This window comes from Pygocentrus nattereri, chromosome 23 (genome assembly GCF_015220715.1).
Source record: "Pygocentrus nattereri isolate fPygNat1 chromosome 23, fPygNat1.pri, whole genome shotgun sequence".
NCBI classification, from domain to species: domain Eukaryota; kingdom Metazoa; phylum Chordata; class Actinopteri; order Characiformes; family Serrasalmidae; genus Pygocentrus; species Pygocentrus nattereri.
In genome coordinates this window covers 32,318,163-32,336,886 of record NC_051233.1, presented here as the reverse complement: position 1 = coordinate 32,336,886, position 18,724 = coordinate 32,318,163, and the positions used below count along the sequence as shown (strand labels likewise).

Genomic DNA, 18,724 nt, shown 5'->3' with positions numbered 1-18,724 from the left:
AGCTCAGGCTGTAGAGATCTCAGACTTTTCCACACATTTTTACGCCTCGGCCTTGCAGCCGCCGCATTGATTGGCAGTGAATGATGCTGAGATGGTGTGGCAGGTGTTATGAATCACTGGCATTAACTGTCTTTACATGTGTTTATTCAGGAACATCTCCAACAACCCCCTGACGCTTGTCTATGAAAACCAGTTCGACAGTTTCGTCAACCTCCAGTCGCTGTGAGTGAGCTGCCTTTTTATCTTTCAGAGCAGAGTGATCGAACTATTGATCAGACCATTCACCACGTTAATGAGGAATCCTGACCGTGACATGACAAGATAACAAACTACCGCCGAAGCTCGCTGGAAAACACGTTATTTAGCCTTTTCTTTAGCTTCACGACCAGTTTCCTTCACACTGTACGCCATGTGTCTGAATACCCATCAGATCTCAATGCCGTGTTGTCATTTTTTTCCGGGCGTACAAAAAAGAACCACACTTAGGGAACTAAAAGTGGTTCTGCTGTGGCGTCACTACTGCATTGAATTTCTTCAGCATGACATTTTGATCCAAAGGCGAACGCTTAAATGCTTAATACACACTTTCAGTAAACACTTTCGATGAATGTCACCTTTGTAAGCATCTATAAAAATGTTATATGTTATAATGCATTCATAAGAAACATAGCTATAAATGTTTATAAAAATGTATTACACATCATAGCCATGCTTATTATGCATTATGAATTGTTAACAATGCATTATTAGTGCTGTTCATAACAAATTATAGGATTCAGCCTGTGAGTTGAACATAGAGAGACGAGTCCACCGATACTGGAGAGTATATGTACCAAAAGTCCCGCAAAGGGAAAGAAAAAGCAACCACAAGAAAAACAAAACACCGGCGAGTAGCAGCAGCCAAACGCGCACAGCGTACATTCAAACCGGAACTGGAACCGGAACCGGAACCGGAAGTACGAGTGCCATGATACACTGTCTGCTGAGCAGCTGGATAATGCTTATTATGCATTATGAACATAACAAATTATAAGAGCTCATAAGCTGCATTAGTCCGCTCTAAGTAAAGTGAAGCGTCCTGGACTAAAGCCTCCTCCAGGGTTCAGACTGAGGCTTCAAGCTGAAATATTTACTGAAGGATTTACTGAAACACTAAAACACAATAAAGCTCATTACAGGCTTCAGATGTCAGAGTTTAAACTAGAGCAACATCAGAGTTTCACCCACTGTGGGAAAGTCAATGTTCACCACTGGTAATGTGCACCACCGTTAGCCTGGCACTGACTTAACACTGCATATCCAATAGAACGCCAGCAGAACTCAGCATCACTGTACTGTAGTGTAGTGTAGTGATACAGAGTGAAGGGTTCTAGCGCTTGATGTTAGAACCAGTGAGGGAACAAATTACAATGACAGCACTCGACTATCAGACCTCTCCCTCTCCAGGCCTTCACTCCACACTGACTTCACACTCAGTGTGATGTCAGAGGGGGTTCAGGGGAGGGGCTGATGGGTACCTGGTTTGCTGTGATGTAATGTAGTGCAGCATTTAAAGTGGGACGCTGGGTAAGAAAAGCTCAGTGTAGCAGTGACTCTAGGCTGGACAGCCTGTTTGGAGCATCTGAACATTCAGGACTGAAGCCCTGAAGATGCAGCTCTAACAGCTCCAGCGCTGAGAAATAAAACACCGGAAATCTGGACATAAATAAACTTTGTATAACAGCTCTCCAAGCTGGGGCTGACTTCTTTGGCACTGACAGTATAATATATTCCAATCATTATAACATGTTATAAATGTGTTTATAGATGTTTATAGAAAGTGTTACACGGTTTTATTTAAACATAAAGGGGCTAAAAATGATTCTCTGGCTTGTATGTGTTATTTGATTTTTGTCTATTATTCTTAAATGTAAGAAAACAGTGAAAATTAAAAAAGAGAGTCTCCAAACTTTTCAAATCAGACTTTAGCAGCTGCTTTTTGTGTTTGAGGTTTTTTCTAATGGCCTTTTCCAAATGCATAAGAAAACCTCTCGTTTTATTCATGCTAATTTATGCAGTTTACAGGTACTTGTAACTGCAAGCGTGAATTTATAAGTCAAATTAAGCTATCAGGCTCCGCACTCGCTCAGAAAAACAAGACATGTATGCAAAAGTAATTTGTTGCATCATTACTAAGTCTGAAGGCCTGTTGCTGAAACTTCTGTAGCTTCTGATTTATTGCTCTGTCACTCCTGGAACAGCCTGGAACACTTGAAAAGTTTCGAATAAAAACAACAAAGGATCACAGAGGTGGGAAGTATTGTAACAGTTGATGCTCAGGAACAAGAGAAGGATCCATGTGAAGGTTAAAGGTGGTCAAATAAAACAGGGAAATTCAGGGGGCAAGGTCGAGGACAGAAAAGGAGGTCAAAAGCCAAAAAACAGGCAAACGTATCCAAAAGAGCAGGCGACAGTCCAAAACACCAAAAGAAGACCAGGGAATAAACAAGGCTTGGGAAGGCAGACACTGAGGAACTGGCAATACTTCGCAAAGTGCGAGTGCAACTGAGAGGTTTTATAGCAGAGCAGAGTGGAAATGAGGATCAGGTGGAGCTCATTAGGGTTGTCGTTAGAACTCAGGAGTGGAAGACCTCTGGTGGCCAGAGGGGGGATTGCTGACAAGTATATTCCTGGTAATGGGTTTTGTGTTTAATGAGGCCGTTTGTGCCTCAGACAAAATAGAAGTGCACACATTTTCAGCTTGTGGTAGATCACATCGCTTTACTAAAGGATAAATTAATTAATTATTAAGTGACCCTTATTAGTCCCACAACGGGGAAATCTCACCTCCGCATTTAACCCATCCGTGAAGTGAAACACCACATACACACTAGTGAACACACACACACTAGGGGTCAGTGAGCACACTTGCCCGGAGCGGTGGGCAGCCCAATCCGCAGCACCCAGGGAGCAGTTGGGGGTTAGGTGTCTTGCTCAAGGACACCTCAGTCATGTGCTGTCGGCTCTGGGGATCGAACCGGTGACCTTCCGGTCACGAGGCCGGTTCCCTGACCTCCAGCCCATGATGCTATTTTGCATCAACCTTAAAGTTTAGCTATGCTAACTTGTACCAGACTTTGTGCCAGATTAGACATGCACTAACATACAGATCCACTTCGAGAGTGGGAGTTAGAGAGATATTTCTGCTCAGTTTACGTTAATCGGCTGCTCCAGGTTGTTATTTTGCATAACAGTTCATTTGCATGCAGCTCAGTGGCGCCCCCATGTGTATGGTGATAAAACAGAAAAATGCTTTGTGGCAGATTTACTAAGGAAAGCGCAAAGCCTTGAGAGCGCCTTGAAATTCAGAAAAGAATTGCATCAACTTTACAGCAGATTTACTAAGACATGCGCTAATATACAGATCCACTCAGACAGAGTTTCAAACAGCAGTTACAGAAGGAAACAGACTGAAATTTGGGGGCATTTTCTGTATATTTAACCCTTTAAATGGCCGAGGCCCACCAGCAGGCCCAAAGTTTTAATATACACTTCTATAACCTAAAAACGGCTCAGCCTGTTTTGCATTGGAGCACCTGTATTTACTAAAGAATATGCCTTATTTATTAAATAATAAGACTTTGCATATTATTTCATATGGGAAGAGCTAAAATCCAGTAAAAGAAACAATAAAACAGCTCAATAAACAAACATTTCCGAAGACATGAAGAGATGAACGAAAAGCTAGCATTTATTGCTTTTTTAGTAATTGTATAAAATATTTCTGCTCAGTTCACGTTAATCGGTCGCTACAGGCTGTTCATTTGCATAGCAGTTCATTTCCAAGCAGCTCAGCGGCGCCCCCATGTGCACGGCGATAAAACAGAAAAATGCATTAGTGCTAAGTTTAGTAAATCTGGCGTTCGATGTTACCATGTCGTCTGAAACGGGACTGATGGGATGTTACTGTTGTGCAGGAGCATGGAGGAGGTGGAGATTCCCAACATCAGCATCCGAATGTTCCGCTCCCTCAGCAACCTCTCCCACATGTGAGTATCCCGGAATTTCCCCAAGTCATTGGGATTCAATGTTGAAGTGAACCGGAAATCTAAACGGACCTTCTTATCTACCCTGTTAGTTCACGTTTGTCATTTTCTCTGTAATCTGGCTTTGAAACGTGTCAGCGGAGACAGAAACCTGTTGATCTCGGCAGTAACTGTGCTTTTTATGATATTGGGATAAACATATCAACGATAAATGCAGTAGTCAGTAGTTAGAATCTGCTGTTTCAGTGAAGTTATTGTTCAGTAAAGTCCAGTGTTGGTTGGAAGAGCTCAGTTACACAGACACTGAGAGGATCGAGGGCCACTGTTGGCCCGCTGGTGGAAAATCTGACGGCCTGCTGGCTTTAAGTTCAGTGTTCACTGATGGGGTTCTAGGGCTTCTTTTTATGTTTATGTTTAGCGAGTTAGCCAGCTTGCTAACTGCACCAAAAACCTTTGTGTGCAGTGCAGCACATCCCAGTGAAACTGCATGATGGCTGTAAACTTCGATCGCTAATGCGGTTTTCCCTTGAATTTGATGCTTGCCTTTCTAAATGATGGGATTTCGCAGGTACATCATTCCTGGTGCGACACAAACTTCATTTTTTTTGAGTACAAGCCAAGAACATTAGCATTACGATGCTGGTCTGACATGCTGTGAGTTTACAGAAGCCCAAACTTTCAGTTTAGATGGTTCTCAAGTTTTAAATCAAGCCATTTCGAGTCACAGCAGCTCCGCAGTAAATAAACTTTCCTTTCAGTGGCGGCAGTTGGCATCCCCACCGAACATGACTGGCGCCCTCGGCTATGAGGAAAACGAAATCCGGTTTCAGTGAGGTGTGATATCTCTGGGGAAATGGAGGGGAAGTGTTGTGCATCTGTAAATTGGAAGCAGTTTAATTTTACATGCCGAGTTATCAGCGGCAGGCATAAACAGGCCGGGATGCTCACCAGGCCAAAAGGAGGCATTAGGGCTGAGCTGTCAGGCCGAGCCATCGGGCCGAGCCGTTGGGCCGAGCCGTCGGGCCAAGCCTTGGCTTTCGTCGCTCTAAAGACTCGAGGGTGTCAGAAGAGAGCGTTGTGTTTTTGTGCAGTTCAGACAGCGGCTGATTGTTTTAGTACAGAAGCGAAGCTCAAAGCTCGCATAAAACTGATGAACCATCGAGCCATAAGCTGGCGTTCCGATTCCGCAGGCAATCAGAGCAGATTTCCTCACTACAAACACAGCATCCATCTCTCTCCATCGCTCTCTCACGCCGTCTCGCTGTGTGTGTCAGACATAATAGCTGCAGAATCGATGAGTTCACCTGAAGGGGAAAGAAAAAAACAAAGAGGCCAAAAACAGGAAAGAAAAGGCTTCAGTCTTCAGAGAGATTTCGAAATGAAAACCCATCACTTACGCAAGGATGAAGAACGCCCCCCCCCCCCGACCCTCGGCTTTCTCAGAACATGATTTCTATGGTGATTATTACCGTATCAGCCTCAGGACCTGAATTAGAATCAATGGTGCATTAAAAGAATTAGAATTCACAACCATTTGTCTTCGTGTTTGCACACTGAGAAATTACACCTCTGCATTTAACCCCCGTGCAGTGAAACACCCACATACATGCACACAGTGAGCACACACACGAGGGGCAGCCCTATCCATGGCACCCGGGGAGCAATTGGGGGTTAGGTGTCTTGCTCAAGGACACGTCAGTCATGGACTGTCAGCCAAGGGGTTCTTCTAGTCACAGGGCTGGTTCCCTAACCTCCAGCCCATGAATGCCCCAATTAAAGTGTGTTCTCTTTATTTTCAATTTTAATTTATACAAATATATCATGTGACATATCATATACTACTCAAAATATGTCACTGTAGTCAGAAGAAAACCTCATATCTCCATTTTGACGTTTTTCAGTTTCTGACAATCTGAAAATGCTCGTTGCTCTTGAAATTGCTTGTAAATTTCATGATGATTGGACCAAAAGAAACAGCCCAAAATGACTTGGAAAAAGTTCTGGTTCCATTGATTTACATTAGAAGTAAATGGTGTTTTTTTCTTTCTCCTGTAAAGTCACCGTTTTGGAAATACAAGGTTTTCCTCTGACAACAGCGATATACTGAAAGTGCAAAAAATGAATGATCTAAAATAAATAAATGAGAATAATACTGAACTGTAATACACTGAAAAATAACTTTCTGTTCAGAAAGCTCCAGAAATCTTTAATAATGACATTTTTCTAATATTCTAATGTGGTTGTAAAGTAATAATTCTGTTTTTGGAAGCTTGGTTTAATATTACTAAACTTATTTCGAGACATTTTTACTTGCTTTAGGTAACTGTGTTAAGTAAATCTTATTATATTGGCAGATAATTTTGCCTGTTGTAACAAATGTGCATGAAACCAGCTAAAATATCTGCCAGTATATTCAAATAATTTTACTTACTTGCATAATTACTTGCATAAATTTATGAAAACCAAGTAAATAATGTCTAGAAATAAGACAGATAAACTTATAATAAGTGCACAATCGTCTCAAAATTTGAAATATTAGAAATATTAGAATAACGACAAGATTTAAGATCATTGTACTTCACTAGATACAATTTCTTCAGTGTGCTCTTCTAATTAACTCAACATTTTTAAGGGTAAGAAAATGACTTTTACCTGCTTTAGTGTTTGTTTGAATTTACTGTAATACATACAAAATGTTGTTTTAACAAATATAAACACACTAACTGTCCAGATAAATGACTTCAAACTGTTGGTTTAAGTGCCTTTTGTACAGTACAGTGTGTGTATAGCTGAATAAGGGCTGATCAGATGCTGGATGATGCCAGTGGGTCGTTCTTCATTTGGAGGGGAAACAATGTCACAAAGGTTTTGGAGCTTAAAAGATGCTGAAAATATCAGGTTCAGCTCCAAAAGTCAGGTGTGTACATTTACCCAGTCGACCCAAGATGAAATAACACTTTTCCCTTAGAATTTCTCCAATTTTTCATTTCTATCCTGTTTCATTTTTCAACATTTTTAATATAAAACAATATTTTAAGCGGTTTAATCTGAGAATTTATATAAAACAGATTCATGTTTACTTTTTATATCATTAACATTCTACTACATTTTGAAAAATATGGATTTTATTTAATAGATTCATTCATCACAGAGATTTTGGTCACTGGTGTTATCAGGACTTTTATTTTGCATTTTAACACAGTAGTTTCAGCTCTGTTAACCTGCCTCTTTGGGTCGAGGCTCATCAGAGAGGAAGTGTCTCGAGGCCTCGCTATGTTTCATTCATTTATTACTAAATGTTTTTATCAGGCAGTTCGTAACGTCTATGTGTCACTGGTGTTTTGAGCTTTAATGGCTGGGTAATTCAAATTTAGTCAAAATAATGCCATAAATATCACATCATTACTGATTTTAAATAGTAACACAAGGTCACCTGATCAACCGACGAGTCAGGCAGTTTACAAAATCCTCAGTTTTAACCAGAACATCACTGGAGTCGCCGTCACTGGAGTCGCCGTCACTGGCGTCGCCGTCACTGGAGTCGCCGTCACTGGAGTCGCCGTCACCAGTGTTACACCACATTCATACAACACCAGTGACTGTAAACATTGCATATATGATAATAGGAGATGCTTCTGGACATTAGATCTGGACATTAAGATTGCTTAGTTTTAATTTTTAAATAATGTTTCCACCTGACTTCCCACTTCAAATGGAGAACGACCCAAGTAGACATTTCCATCAAACATCTCAAAGTGCCACCGAATGTTTTCATGCGTCTTCAAAGCTGTTTGTGTCTGTGGTCAGTTATTTTAAGCGGTTCGAGTACTGCGGCTACTCCCCGAACGTGCGGAGCTGCAAGCCCAACACCGACGGCATCTCCTCCTTCGAGAACCTGCTGGCCAACATCATCCTGCGGGTGTTCGTCTGGGTCGTGGCGTTCGTCATCTGCTTCGGGAACGTCTTCGTGATCTGCCTGCGCTCCTGCATCGCTTCCGAGAACCAGCACCACACCATGGCCATCAAGTCCCTCTGCTGTGAGTTCTGAGCTGTTCTTCACCGAAAGTTCCCCATGTTTCGCCTAAAATTCATAAACTAGTCAAATTATTTATGGATGGTTCTGACACTCAAATCTGATGGGAGAGAAAAGCTTAACCAGTTTTAGTTAAAAAAGATGGTTCTTCAAGGGTTCTTTAGTAAAGCTAGTGTTTCCATTTAGAAGCATGAGTACTGAAAGAACCGTTTGCATGATTAAAGGGTTGCTCTGCCTGGTGAAATGGTTCTTGATGGAGAACGTGTTGTATGTGGTTCTATATAGGACCTTTTTGAGGGGGTTCTTCTATTGTTACGATGCAGAGCTTTTTACATAGATCCATACAGCACACATTCTCCTTTAACCTAAAGAACGATTTCACCAGCAAAGAACCCTTTTTTGGTTCTGTATAGCACCTTTTTGACAAGGGTTCCATATACCAAAAGGGCTTCTTCTATTGCTACGATGTGGAGCTTGTTCTTGAACTTGAAGAACCACATTTTTGGTGCTGTATAGAACCCTTTTAAAAAAAGGTGTTATAGAGAACCATATACAGCACATAGTCTGTTAATCTAAAGCACTATTTCACCAGGCAAAGACCCCTTTTGGTTCTGTATAGCCCCTTTTTGAAAGGGGTCTAAATACCAAAAAGGGTTCTTCAAAAGATACAATGTAGAGCTTGTACTTGCACTTGAAGATCCATCTTTTTGGTGCTATATAGAACCATATACAGCACATTGTCTGATAATCTAAAGAAAAATTTCACCAGGCAAAGAAGCCTTTTTGGTTCTATACAGCACCCTTTTGAAACGGGTTCTATATAGCACCAAAAAGGGTTCTATTGTTTCAATGCAGAGCTTGTACTTGAACTTGAAGAACCATCTTTTTTAAGAGTGTTCCCTGCAAAAAAATATGACAAATGAAATTGTCCAAAATGTATTAAATGTGTAATATTTCTCAGACGGATGTAGAAATATCCATCCATCTTCTAAGCCGCTTCTCCGTCAGGGTCGTGGATGGAGAAATATAATATGTTTATTTCACTTATTTCACTCATTTGCCAATTACTGAACGTAAACATTTAATAGAAGAAAAAGGAAACACAGCAGTGGAGACGGTGCAGCGCAGTATGGTGTTCCACAAGGCTTCGTTTTAGGGCCCTCATTGTTCTCCCTTTATTTACAACCCCAAGGACACATAATCTGTAAACACAGTTCTGCCTTTCACTTTCATGCTGCGATACTCATTTGTAGATGTCCGCTCTGCCAGATTCAATGACACAGGCACACAAAGTGATAGACCATGTTAAAGACATAAAAGCCTGGATGACCAGGAACAAGGTCCCGCTAAACTCCTGTAAAACAGAAGTGTTGCTGTTGCAGATTTTATTGCTCACATCGCTACATCACAAAAAGTGTTTTATTATTGTAGACCAATATAACCAAAAACTAAAAAAATAACAATATCTTAGTAAATTAAATCATCTCAAATCTTATCTAATATTTCTAATTATGAGATGACTGTAGGTTCACTAGATGATTTAAATTGCATCTAGGTGTGTTTTTGCATATTTTCCATTTAAAATCTCGCTGGTTTCAAGCATTTTTCTTACTATAAGTAAGTTCATCCATTTGAACATTAAATATCTCGTGTTTGTAGCATATTCAGTTGATTACAGGTTGAAAAGGATTTGCAAATCATCGTATTCTGTTTTTATTTATGTTTCACACATTTATGTTTGTTACACATACACACACAATTACATAGACATACACACACCCAAACATACACACACACACTCAAATAGACACATAATAATAATAATAATAATAATAATAATAATAATTTTATTTACATAGCACTTTTCATGCCAGTGCCAGCTCAAAGTGCTTTACAGACAGGTCATAAAACAGTCACAGAAGAGACCATTAGTATTCAATTAGAGTCAGAAGAAAATGATTAAATTAGAAGACATTCAGTTTTAATTGAATGCTAAGTGAATGAGATGCATTTTTAGGTGCTTCTTAAAAGTGAGCGCTGAGCTTGACTGCCTAATAAAAGTTTAGAGGCAGAATAACTGAACGAGTCTCTCCATGTTTTCTTTTACAGAGGGTGTCTGTAGAAGGTCACTATCTGCACATCTTAGATTACGTGCTGGAACATAAACAGATGCTCTGAGATGTAAGCAGGTGCTTTAGGGTTGTTTTCAGCTTTAAAGACTAGCAGCAGAACCTTGAAATCTATCCTGAGTGATACAGACAGCCAGTGCAGCTCTATTAAAATGGGAGTGATGGGATCTCTCTCCTTAGATTTTGTTAGGATGCTGCTGTGTTTTGTATAAGGGATGTGTAGCGTTCTTAGGAAGTCCAGTAAGAAGACCATTACAGTGATCAACTCTGCTGTAACAAATGCATAAACCAGTTTCCCTGCGTCTCTCTGAGATAGAAAAGGCCGAGCTTTAGTGATGATAAGCTACTTTAGTGATTGTGTTTACATGCAGATAAAACAAAGCTCAGAGTCTAAGATCACACCCAGGTTTCATACCTCAGGTTTCTATTTTCTGTACCAACACTGAGTATTTCAGTTTTTTCATGATTTAATTGTAGAAATATTGTGACATCCACTGAGAAATATCTGACACACAGCTGGTTGGTCTGTCTGCAGAATCTTGATCTTCAGAAGGAATAGAAATGTACAGCTGGGTGTCGTCAGCAAAGCTATGAAAATTTATACTCTGCTTCCTAATAACATCACCCAGAGGCAGCATGTACAAAGAGAAAATCAAAGGCCCTAAGACTGAACCTTGGGGGACTCCACAAGAAAAGGAAAATTGTTTTGATGAATGATTTCCAAGTGAAACCGTGAACTGCCTATTACTTAAATATGATTTAAACTATTCTAAAGCTGCTCGAGAGGCCGACCTAACATTCAAGGCGGTGGTGTAAAATCTTGTGGTCAATGGTATCAAAGGCTGCACTAAGATAAAATAAAACCAGAATAGAAGGATTTTGTGCACCAGCACTGAGCCTGAGGTCATTCATAACGCGAATCAGTGCTGTTTCTGTACTATAGTTAGAATGAAAACCTGACAAGCTTCTTATATAAATTGATCCCATATAAATAGATACACACACACACACACACACACACACACACACACATATATATATATATATATATATATATATATATATATATATATAGACATACACACATACATACATAGACATATACACATGCACACCCAAACACACACACGCACACATATATAAATAGACATACACACACACACATACACACACATAGACATGCACACCCAAACATACACACACACACACACACACACACACACACACACACTTCCCCTGCATGAATGAATGCTGAATAAATTATATATCTATCAGTCTTTATCACATTTAACTCCCATACAACACAAAAGATGCTCATGAATCACACCAGCTGCGAGGAAAATTAGCGCGCACACACACACACACACACACACACTCACAGTGAAAAGCTTTTCACTGAGATTTTAGTCAGATCACATCCCCTCTCTCCATAACCGTCTTGTTTCAGTTCCCTGAGGCTCAGATTAGGATTATGTTTAGAAACTGTTTATTTCACACAGCAATTATATGAAATAACAGAAATGAAATGAACCAAAATAGCAGTGCCACAGAATCGCCTCCCCTTGCATGTACACACTTCTTCACAGACACATTCAGAAAACGTCTAATGGAAGTGAGCATGTTGTCGAGGATGTGCTCTTATTTTCTCTCGACTCGGGAGGGTCACACTTCTGCGTATGACCGTAGATACTCACACACTTTCAGGGTGAACGGATATGTATATGAAAAGTATTGTGTCCACAGTATCAACACAAACGTGTACATCTGTTTGGGGGCTTCTGCTTTCAGTGGGTCAGTTATCGGGCTGTGAGAGTCCTGAATGTTTCCTGTCGGAGCTGTTTGGTCCAGAGCTGGATGATGAGTGGAAGACTCATTATAATCTACCTGCCACACTCAATGCATCTCTAATAGGACAGGCTGTGTGTGTGATGGACAGATTTAGCACTCTGCCTCAGACATAATTATTATGTGCAGTTTGACACTTTACAGACATTTGGCTGGTTCCAATGAGGAAAGTACCACAATACCACCTCAATTACAATGAAATGCAACTTGTACTGGCGTTGTATTGAATTTTATTCCTTTTGAGGTTTAGATTGGGGCTGGATTAGGTGTGGTATGTTAGCGTAACCACAGCAAGGGGCAGTCAGAGGTCAATGGAAATGGCTCATAAAAATGAGAACCCAAACATGCGCATGGGTCACTGATATGACGTGCATCTTTTGTGTCCAAGTCCATGATATTTCCCACAAAAATTCCTTAATAAATACATAGCAGTCATCAAATTATTCATCAACACCTCAACTGTAAGCAGTTTTCAGAGCATCAATATAAAGTTCATTGTAGCTTCTTTTTGCCGCCAAAAGTCAAAAAACGTCAGACGTTGCAACCGTCCAACCGTATAGGTTGATTAAACTGAGAAAAAAGTTAGCTAGTCATATAAAAGTTTAAATGAAGTAGTTTGGCATGATTTTAAGAACATTTTCAAAACAAAATATTAACATTTTGCAACATAATATAAAATATTAAAAACAACTTTAAAAGTGCACAACTCACTGAAAAACTTCCGTCTGCAAGTTCTTTCTTCCTCAAATGTCAGACGGGATAACGGAGAACATAGGACTTTTATTTTGATGTGCTTTTACAAAACCAAGGGCTAAGGTATTGCATCATGAAGAGGACCCCATGTGACCTTTGTTGTGCAATACCAAGGTCAGCAGCTGTTTCTCCAATTAATTAATAAAAATACGATTTTTGAGTCGTGTGGGCAGAACGGTTCCGTTTACCATGTGAGGCGTTCAGAACTCGGGAGAACCATGAAAATGTGGAATTATCATAATAATGTTTATTTGATAACATGTAAGTATGAACTCAAGGTGAAGGACAAAGGTTTCTACGGGCGTCTAAGCAGACGCTTGTTTAATATGAAATTAGTCTGAAAAGTCAGGTGGTGCAACCAGACCAGCAGAGTTTAACGACTGAAATGGACAATTAAAAGCTTTGATAAGACTCACTTTATGTAAGATATAAAATACCCGTAGATATAAAGGCAGATAGAAAAATGCACATTGTGTCGTTTTTAATAAGATTTCAAAATTTTGTCTTTTGAAAACTTTATTTTTCATGGACCTGCATGTGTGTTTATCTCTTATCTCCGTCTGGCAGACGGATCAGAACCAAGACCGCCACTGGGTCAGTAACCTAGAGCTGGCAGTTTAAAGCTAAAGAAGGCAGAAAAAACCTTTTGTACCATTTCTTCTTTCTGGGCTTTTTATAGCACTAAAGTGGAGCTGGACAATAAGTGGCTAATTAGTTCATCACAAAAGGCCATGATGACATATCCAGTGCAATCATGCATCTTCTTCTTCTTCTTCTTTCGGCTGCTCCCTTTAGGGGTCGCCACAGCGGATCATCTGCCTCCATCTTGCCCTATCCATTGCCTCCTCTACTGTCAAACCAACCATCTCCATGTCCACCTTCACTACATCCATAAACCTTCTCTGAGGTCTACCTCTTCTCCTTCTACCCGGCAGCTCCATCTCCAACATTCTTTGCCCAATATATCCACTATTCCTCCTCAACACATGTCCAAACCATCTCAACCTGGCCTCTCTGGCTTTACCTCCAAACTGCTCCACCTTCACCGTCCCTCTGATCTGCTCACTTCTAATCTTGCCTATCCTTTCACTCCCAACGAAAATCTCAGCATCTTCATCTTCATCATTCAGACAATTAACACATCCATTCAGCCTAACGAGAAACTGTAGAACGGACTCGGTTTATATCACAATACCTACATTTAGAGTCGGTTATTCATTCAGCCTAATGAGAAACTGTAGAACGGACTCGGTTTCTATCACAATACCTACATTTAGAGTCGGTTATTCATTCAGTCTAATGAGAAACTGTAGAACAGACTCGGTTTATATCACAATACCTACATTTAGAGCCGGTTATTCATTCAGCCTAATGAGAAACTGTAGAACGGACTTGGTTTATATCACAATACCTACATTTAGAGTCGGTTATTCATTCAGTCTAATGAGAAACTGTAGAACAGACTCGGTTTATATCACAATACCTACATTTAGAGTCGGTTATTCATTCAGCCTAATGAGAAACTGTAGAACGGACTCGGTTTCTATCACAATACCTACATTTAGAGTCGGTTATTCATTCAGTCTAATGAGAAACTGTAGAACAGACTCGGTTTATATCACAATACCTACATTTAGAGCCGGTTATTCATTCAGCCTAATGAGAAACTGTAGAACGGACTTGGTTTATATCACAATACCTACATTTAGAGTCGGTTATTCATTCAGTCTAATGAGAAACTGTAGAACAGACTCGGTTTATATCACAATACCTACATTTAGAGCCGGTTATTCATTCAGCCTAATGAGAAACTGTAGAACGGACTTGGTTTATATCACAATACCTACATTTAGAGTCGGTTATTCATTCAGCCTAATGAGAAACTGTAGAACGGACTCGGTTTATATCACAATACCTACATTTAGAGCCGGTTATTCATTCAGCCTAATGAGAAACTGTAGAACGGACTCGGTTTATATCACAATACCTACATTTAGAGTCGGTTATTCATTCAGCCTAATGAGAAACTGTAGAACGGACTCGGTTTATATCACAATACCTACATTTAGAGTCGGTTATTCATTCAGTCTAATGAGAAACTGTAGAACGGACTCGGTTTATATCACAATACCTACATTTAGAGTCTGTTATTCATTCAGCCTAATGAGAAACTGTAGAACGGACTCAGTTTATATCACAATACCTACATTTAGAGCCGGTTATTCATTCAGCCTAATGAGAAACTGTAGAACGGACTCAGTTTATATCACAATACCTACATTTAGAGCCGGTTATTCATTCAGCCTAATGAGAAACTGTAGAACAGACTCGGTTTATATCACAATACCTACATTTAGAGCCGGTTATTCATTCAGCCTAATGAGAAACTGTAGAACGGACTCGATTTATATCACAATACCTACATTTAGAGCCGGTTATTCATTCAGCCTAATGAGAAACTGTAGAACGGACTCGGTTTATATCACAATACCTACATTTAGAGCCGGTTATTCATTCAGCCTAATGAGAAACTGTAGAACGGACTCGGTTTATATCACAATACCTACATTTAGAGTCGGTTATTCATTCAGCCTAATGAGAAACTGTAGAACGGACTCGGTTTATATCACAATACCTACATTTAGAGTCGGTTATTCATTCAGTCTAATGAGAAACTGTAGAACGGACTCGGTTTATATCACAATACCTACATTTAGAGCCGGTTATTCATTCAGTCTAATGAGAAACTGTAGAACGGACTCGGTTTATATCACAATACCTACATTTAGAGTCTGTTATTCATTCAGCCTAATGAGAAACTGTAGAACGGACTCAGTTTATATCACAATACCTACATTTAGAGTCTGTTATTCATTCAGCCTAATGAGAAACTGTAGAACGGACTCAGTTTATATCACAATACCTACATTTAGAGCCGGTTATTCATTCAGCCTAATGAGAAACTGTAGAACGGACTCAGTTTATATCACAATACCTACATTTAGAGTCGGTTATTCATTCAGCCTAATGAGAAACTGTAGAACGGACTCGGTTTATATCACAATACCTACATTTAGAGCCGGTTATTCATTCAGCCTAATGAGAAACTGTAGAACGGACTCGGTTTATATCACAATACCTACATTTAGAGCCGGTTATTCATTCAGCCTAATGAGAAACTGTAGAACGGACTCGGTTTATATCACAATACCTACATTTAGAGTCGGTTATTCATTCAGCCTAATGAGAAACTGTAGAACGGACTCGGTTTATATCACAATACCTACATTTAGAGTCGGTTATTCATTCAGCCTAATGAGAAACTGTAGAACGGACTCGGTTTATATCACAATACCTACATTTAGAGTCGGTTATTCATTCAGCCTAATGAGAAACTGTAGAACGGACTCGGTTTATATCACAATACCTACATTTAGAGCCGGTTATTCATTCAGTCTAATGAGAAACTGTAGAACAGACTCGGTTTATATCACAATACCTACATTTAGAGTCGGTTATTCATTCAGCCTAATGAGAAACTGTAGAACAGACTCGGTTTATATCACAATACCTACATTTAGAGTCTGTTATTCATTCAGTCTAATGAGAAACTGTAGAACGGACTCGGTTTATATCACAATACCTACATTTAGAGTCGGTTATTCATTCAGTCTAATGAGAAACTGTAGAACGGACTCGGTTTATATCACAATACCTACATTTAGAGTCGGTTATTCATTCAGCCTAATGAGAAACTGTAGAACGGACTCGGTTTATATCACAATACCTACATTTAGAGTCGGTTATTCATTCAGCCTAATGAGAAACTGTAGAACGGACTCGGTTTATATCACAATACCTACATTTAGAGTCGGTTATTCATTCAGCCTAATGAGAAACTGTAGAACGGACTCGGTTTATATCACAATACCTACATTTAGAGCCGGTTATTCATTCAGCCTAATGAGAAACTGTAGAACGGACTCGGTTTATATCACAATACCTACATTTAGAGTCGGTTATTCATTCAGCCTAATGAGAAACTGTAGAACGGACTCGGTTTATATCACAATACCTACATTTAGAGTCGGTTATTCATTCAGTCTAATGAGAAACTGTAGAACGGACTCGGTTTATATCACAATACCTACATTTAGAGTCTGTTATTCATTCAGCCTAATGAGAAACTGTAGAACGGACTCAGTTTATATCACAATACCTACATTTAGAGCCGGTTATTCATTCAGCCTAATGAGAAACTGTAGAACGGACTCAGTTTATATCACAATACCTACATTTAGAGCCGGTTATTCATTCAGCCTAATGAGAAACTGTAGAACGGACTCGGTTTATATCACAATACCTACATTTAGAGTCGGTTATTCATTCAGCCTAATGAGAAACTGTAGAACGGACTCGGTTTATATCACAATACCTACATTTAGAGTCGGTTATTCATTCAGCCTAATGAGAAACTGTAGAACGGACTCGGTTTATATCACAATACCTACATTTAGAGCCGGTTATTCATTCAGTCTAATGAGAAACTGTAGAACAGACTCGGTTTATATCACAATACCTACATTTAGAGTCGGTTATTCATTCAGCCTAATGAGAAACTGTAGAACAGACTCGGTTTATATCACAATACCTACATTTAGAGTCTGTTATTCATTCAGTCTAATGAGAAACTGTAGAACGGACTCGGTTTATATCACAATACCTACATTTAGAGTCGGTTATTCATTCAGTCTAATGAGAAACTGTAGAACGGACTCGGTTTATATCACAATACCTACATTTAGAGTCGGTTATTCATTCAGCCTAATGAGAAACTGTAGAACGGACTCGGTTTATATCACAATACCTACATTTAGAGTCGGTTATTCATTCAGCCTAATGAGAAACTGTAGAACGGACTCGGTTTATATCACAATACCTACATTTAGAGTCGGTTATTCATTCAGCCTAATGAGAAACTGTAGAACGGACTCGGTTTATATCACAATACCTACATTTAGAGTCGGTTATTCATTCAGTCTAATGAGAAACTGTAGAACAGACTCGGTTTATATCACAATACCTACATTTAGAGTCGGTTATTCATTCAGTCTAATGAGAAACTGTAGCACAGACTCGGTTTATATCACAATACCTACATTTAGAGTCGGTTATTCATTCAGTCTAATGAGAAACTGTAGAACGGACTCAGTTTATATCACAATACCTACATTTAGAGCCGGTTATTCATTCAGCCTAATGAGAAACTGTAGAACGGACTCGGTTTATATCACAATACCTACATTTAGAGCCGGTTATTCATTCAGTCTAATGAGAAACTGTAGAACAGACTCGGTTTATATCACAATACCTACATTTAGAGCCGGTTATTCATTCAGCCTAATGAGAAACTGTAGAACGGACTCGGTTTATATCACAATACCTACATTTAGAGTCGGTTATTCATTCAGTCTAATGAGAAACTGTAGAACAGCCTCGGTTTATATAATATAGATATATGCATGTCGCTTCTCTCTGATAGGTGCAGACTGTTTGATGGGCGTGTATCTCTTCTTCATCGGCGCCTTCGACATCAAATATTGCGGCGAGTACAACCGCCACGCCCAGATTTGGATGGAGAGTCTGTCCTGCCAGCTGATTGGCTCCCTGGCCATGCTGTCCACGGAGGTTTCAGTGATGATGCTGACATACATGACGCTGGAGAAGTACCTGTGCATCGTCTTCCCCTTCCAGCACTACCGGGCCGGCCGGAAGCGGACCCTCTGCTCCCTGACCTCCATCTGGGCCCTGGGCTTCATCCTGGCGCTCGTGCCCTTCTGCGACAAGCAGACGTTCGGAAACTTCTACGGCCGGAACGGCGTGTGCTTCCCCTTGCACTCGGACCAGGCGGAAAAACCCGGAGCGAGGTGCTACTCGAC

At 39.9% G+C, this 18,724-nt stretch overlaps 1 protein-coding gene across 1 annotated transcript in view; it reads left to right on the top strand.

Annotated features, from left to right (window-relative positions):
- rxfp2l (relaxin family peptide receptor 2, like) overlaps positions 1 to 18,724 on the top strand; it is an 85,671-nt gene that overhangs the window by 50,443 nt on the left and 16,504 nt on the right. The window contains exons 13-16 of the mRNA XM_037533628.1: positions 151 to 222; positions 3,957 to 4,028; positions 7,833 to 8,062; positions 18,328 to 18,724. The exon at positions 18,328 to 18,724 is cut by the window's right edge and continues 14 nt beyond it. Of these exons, the coding sequence (XP_037389525.1) occupies positions 151 to 222; positions 3,957 to 4,028; positions 7,833 to 8,062; positions 18,328 to 18,724 (771 nt within the window). The remainder of the gene's footprint in view (positions 1 to 150; positions 223 to 3,956; positions 4,029 to 7,832; positions 8,063 to 18,327) is intronic.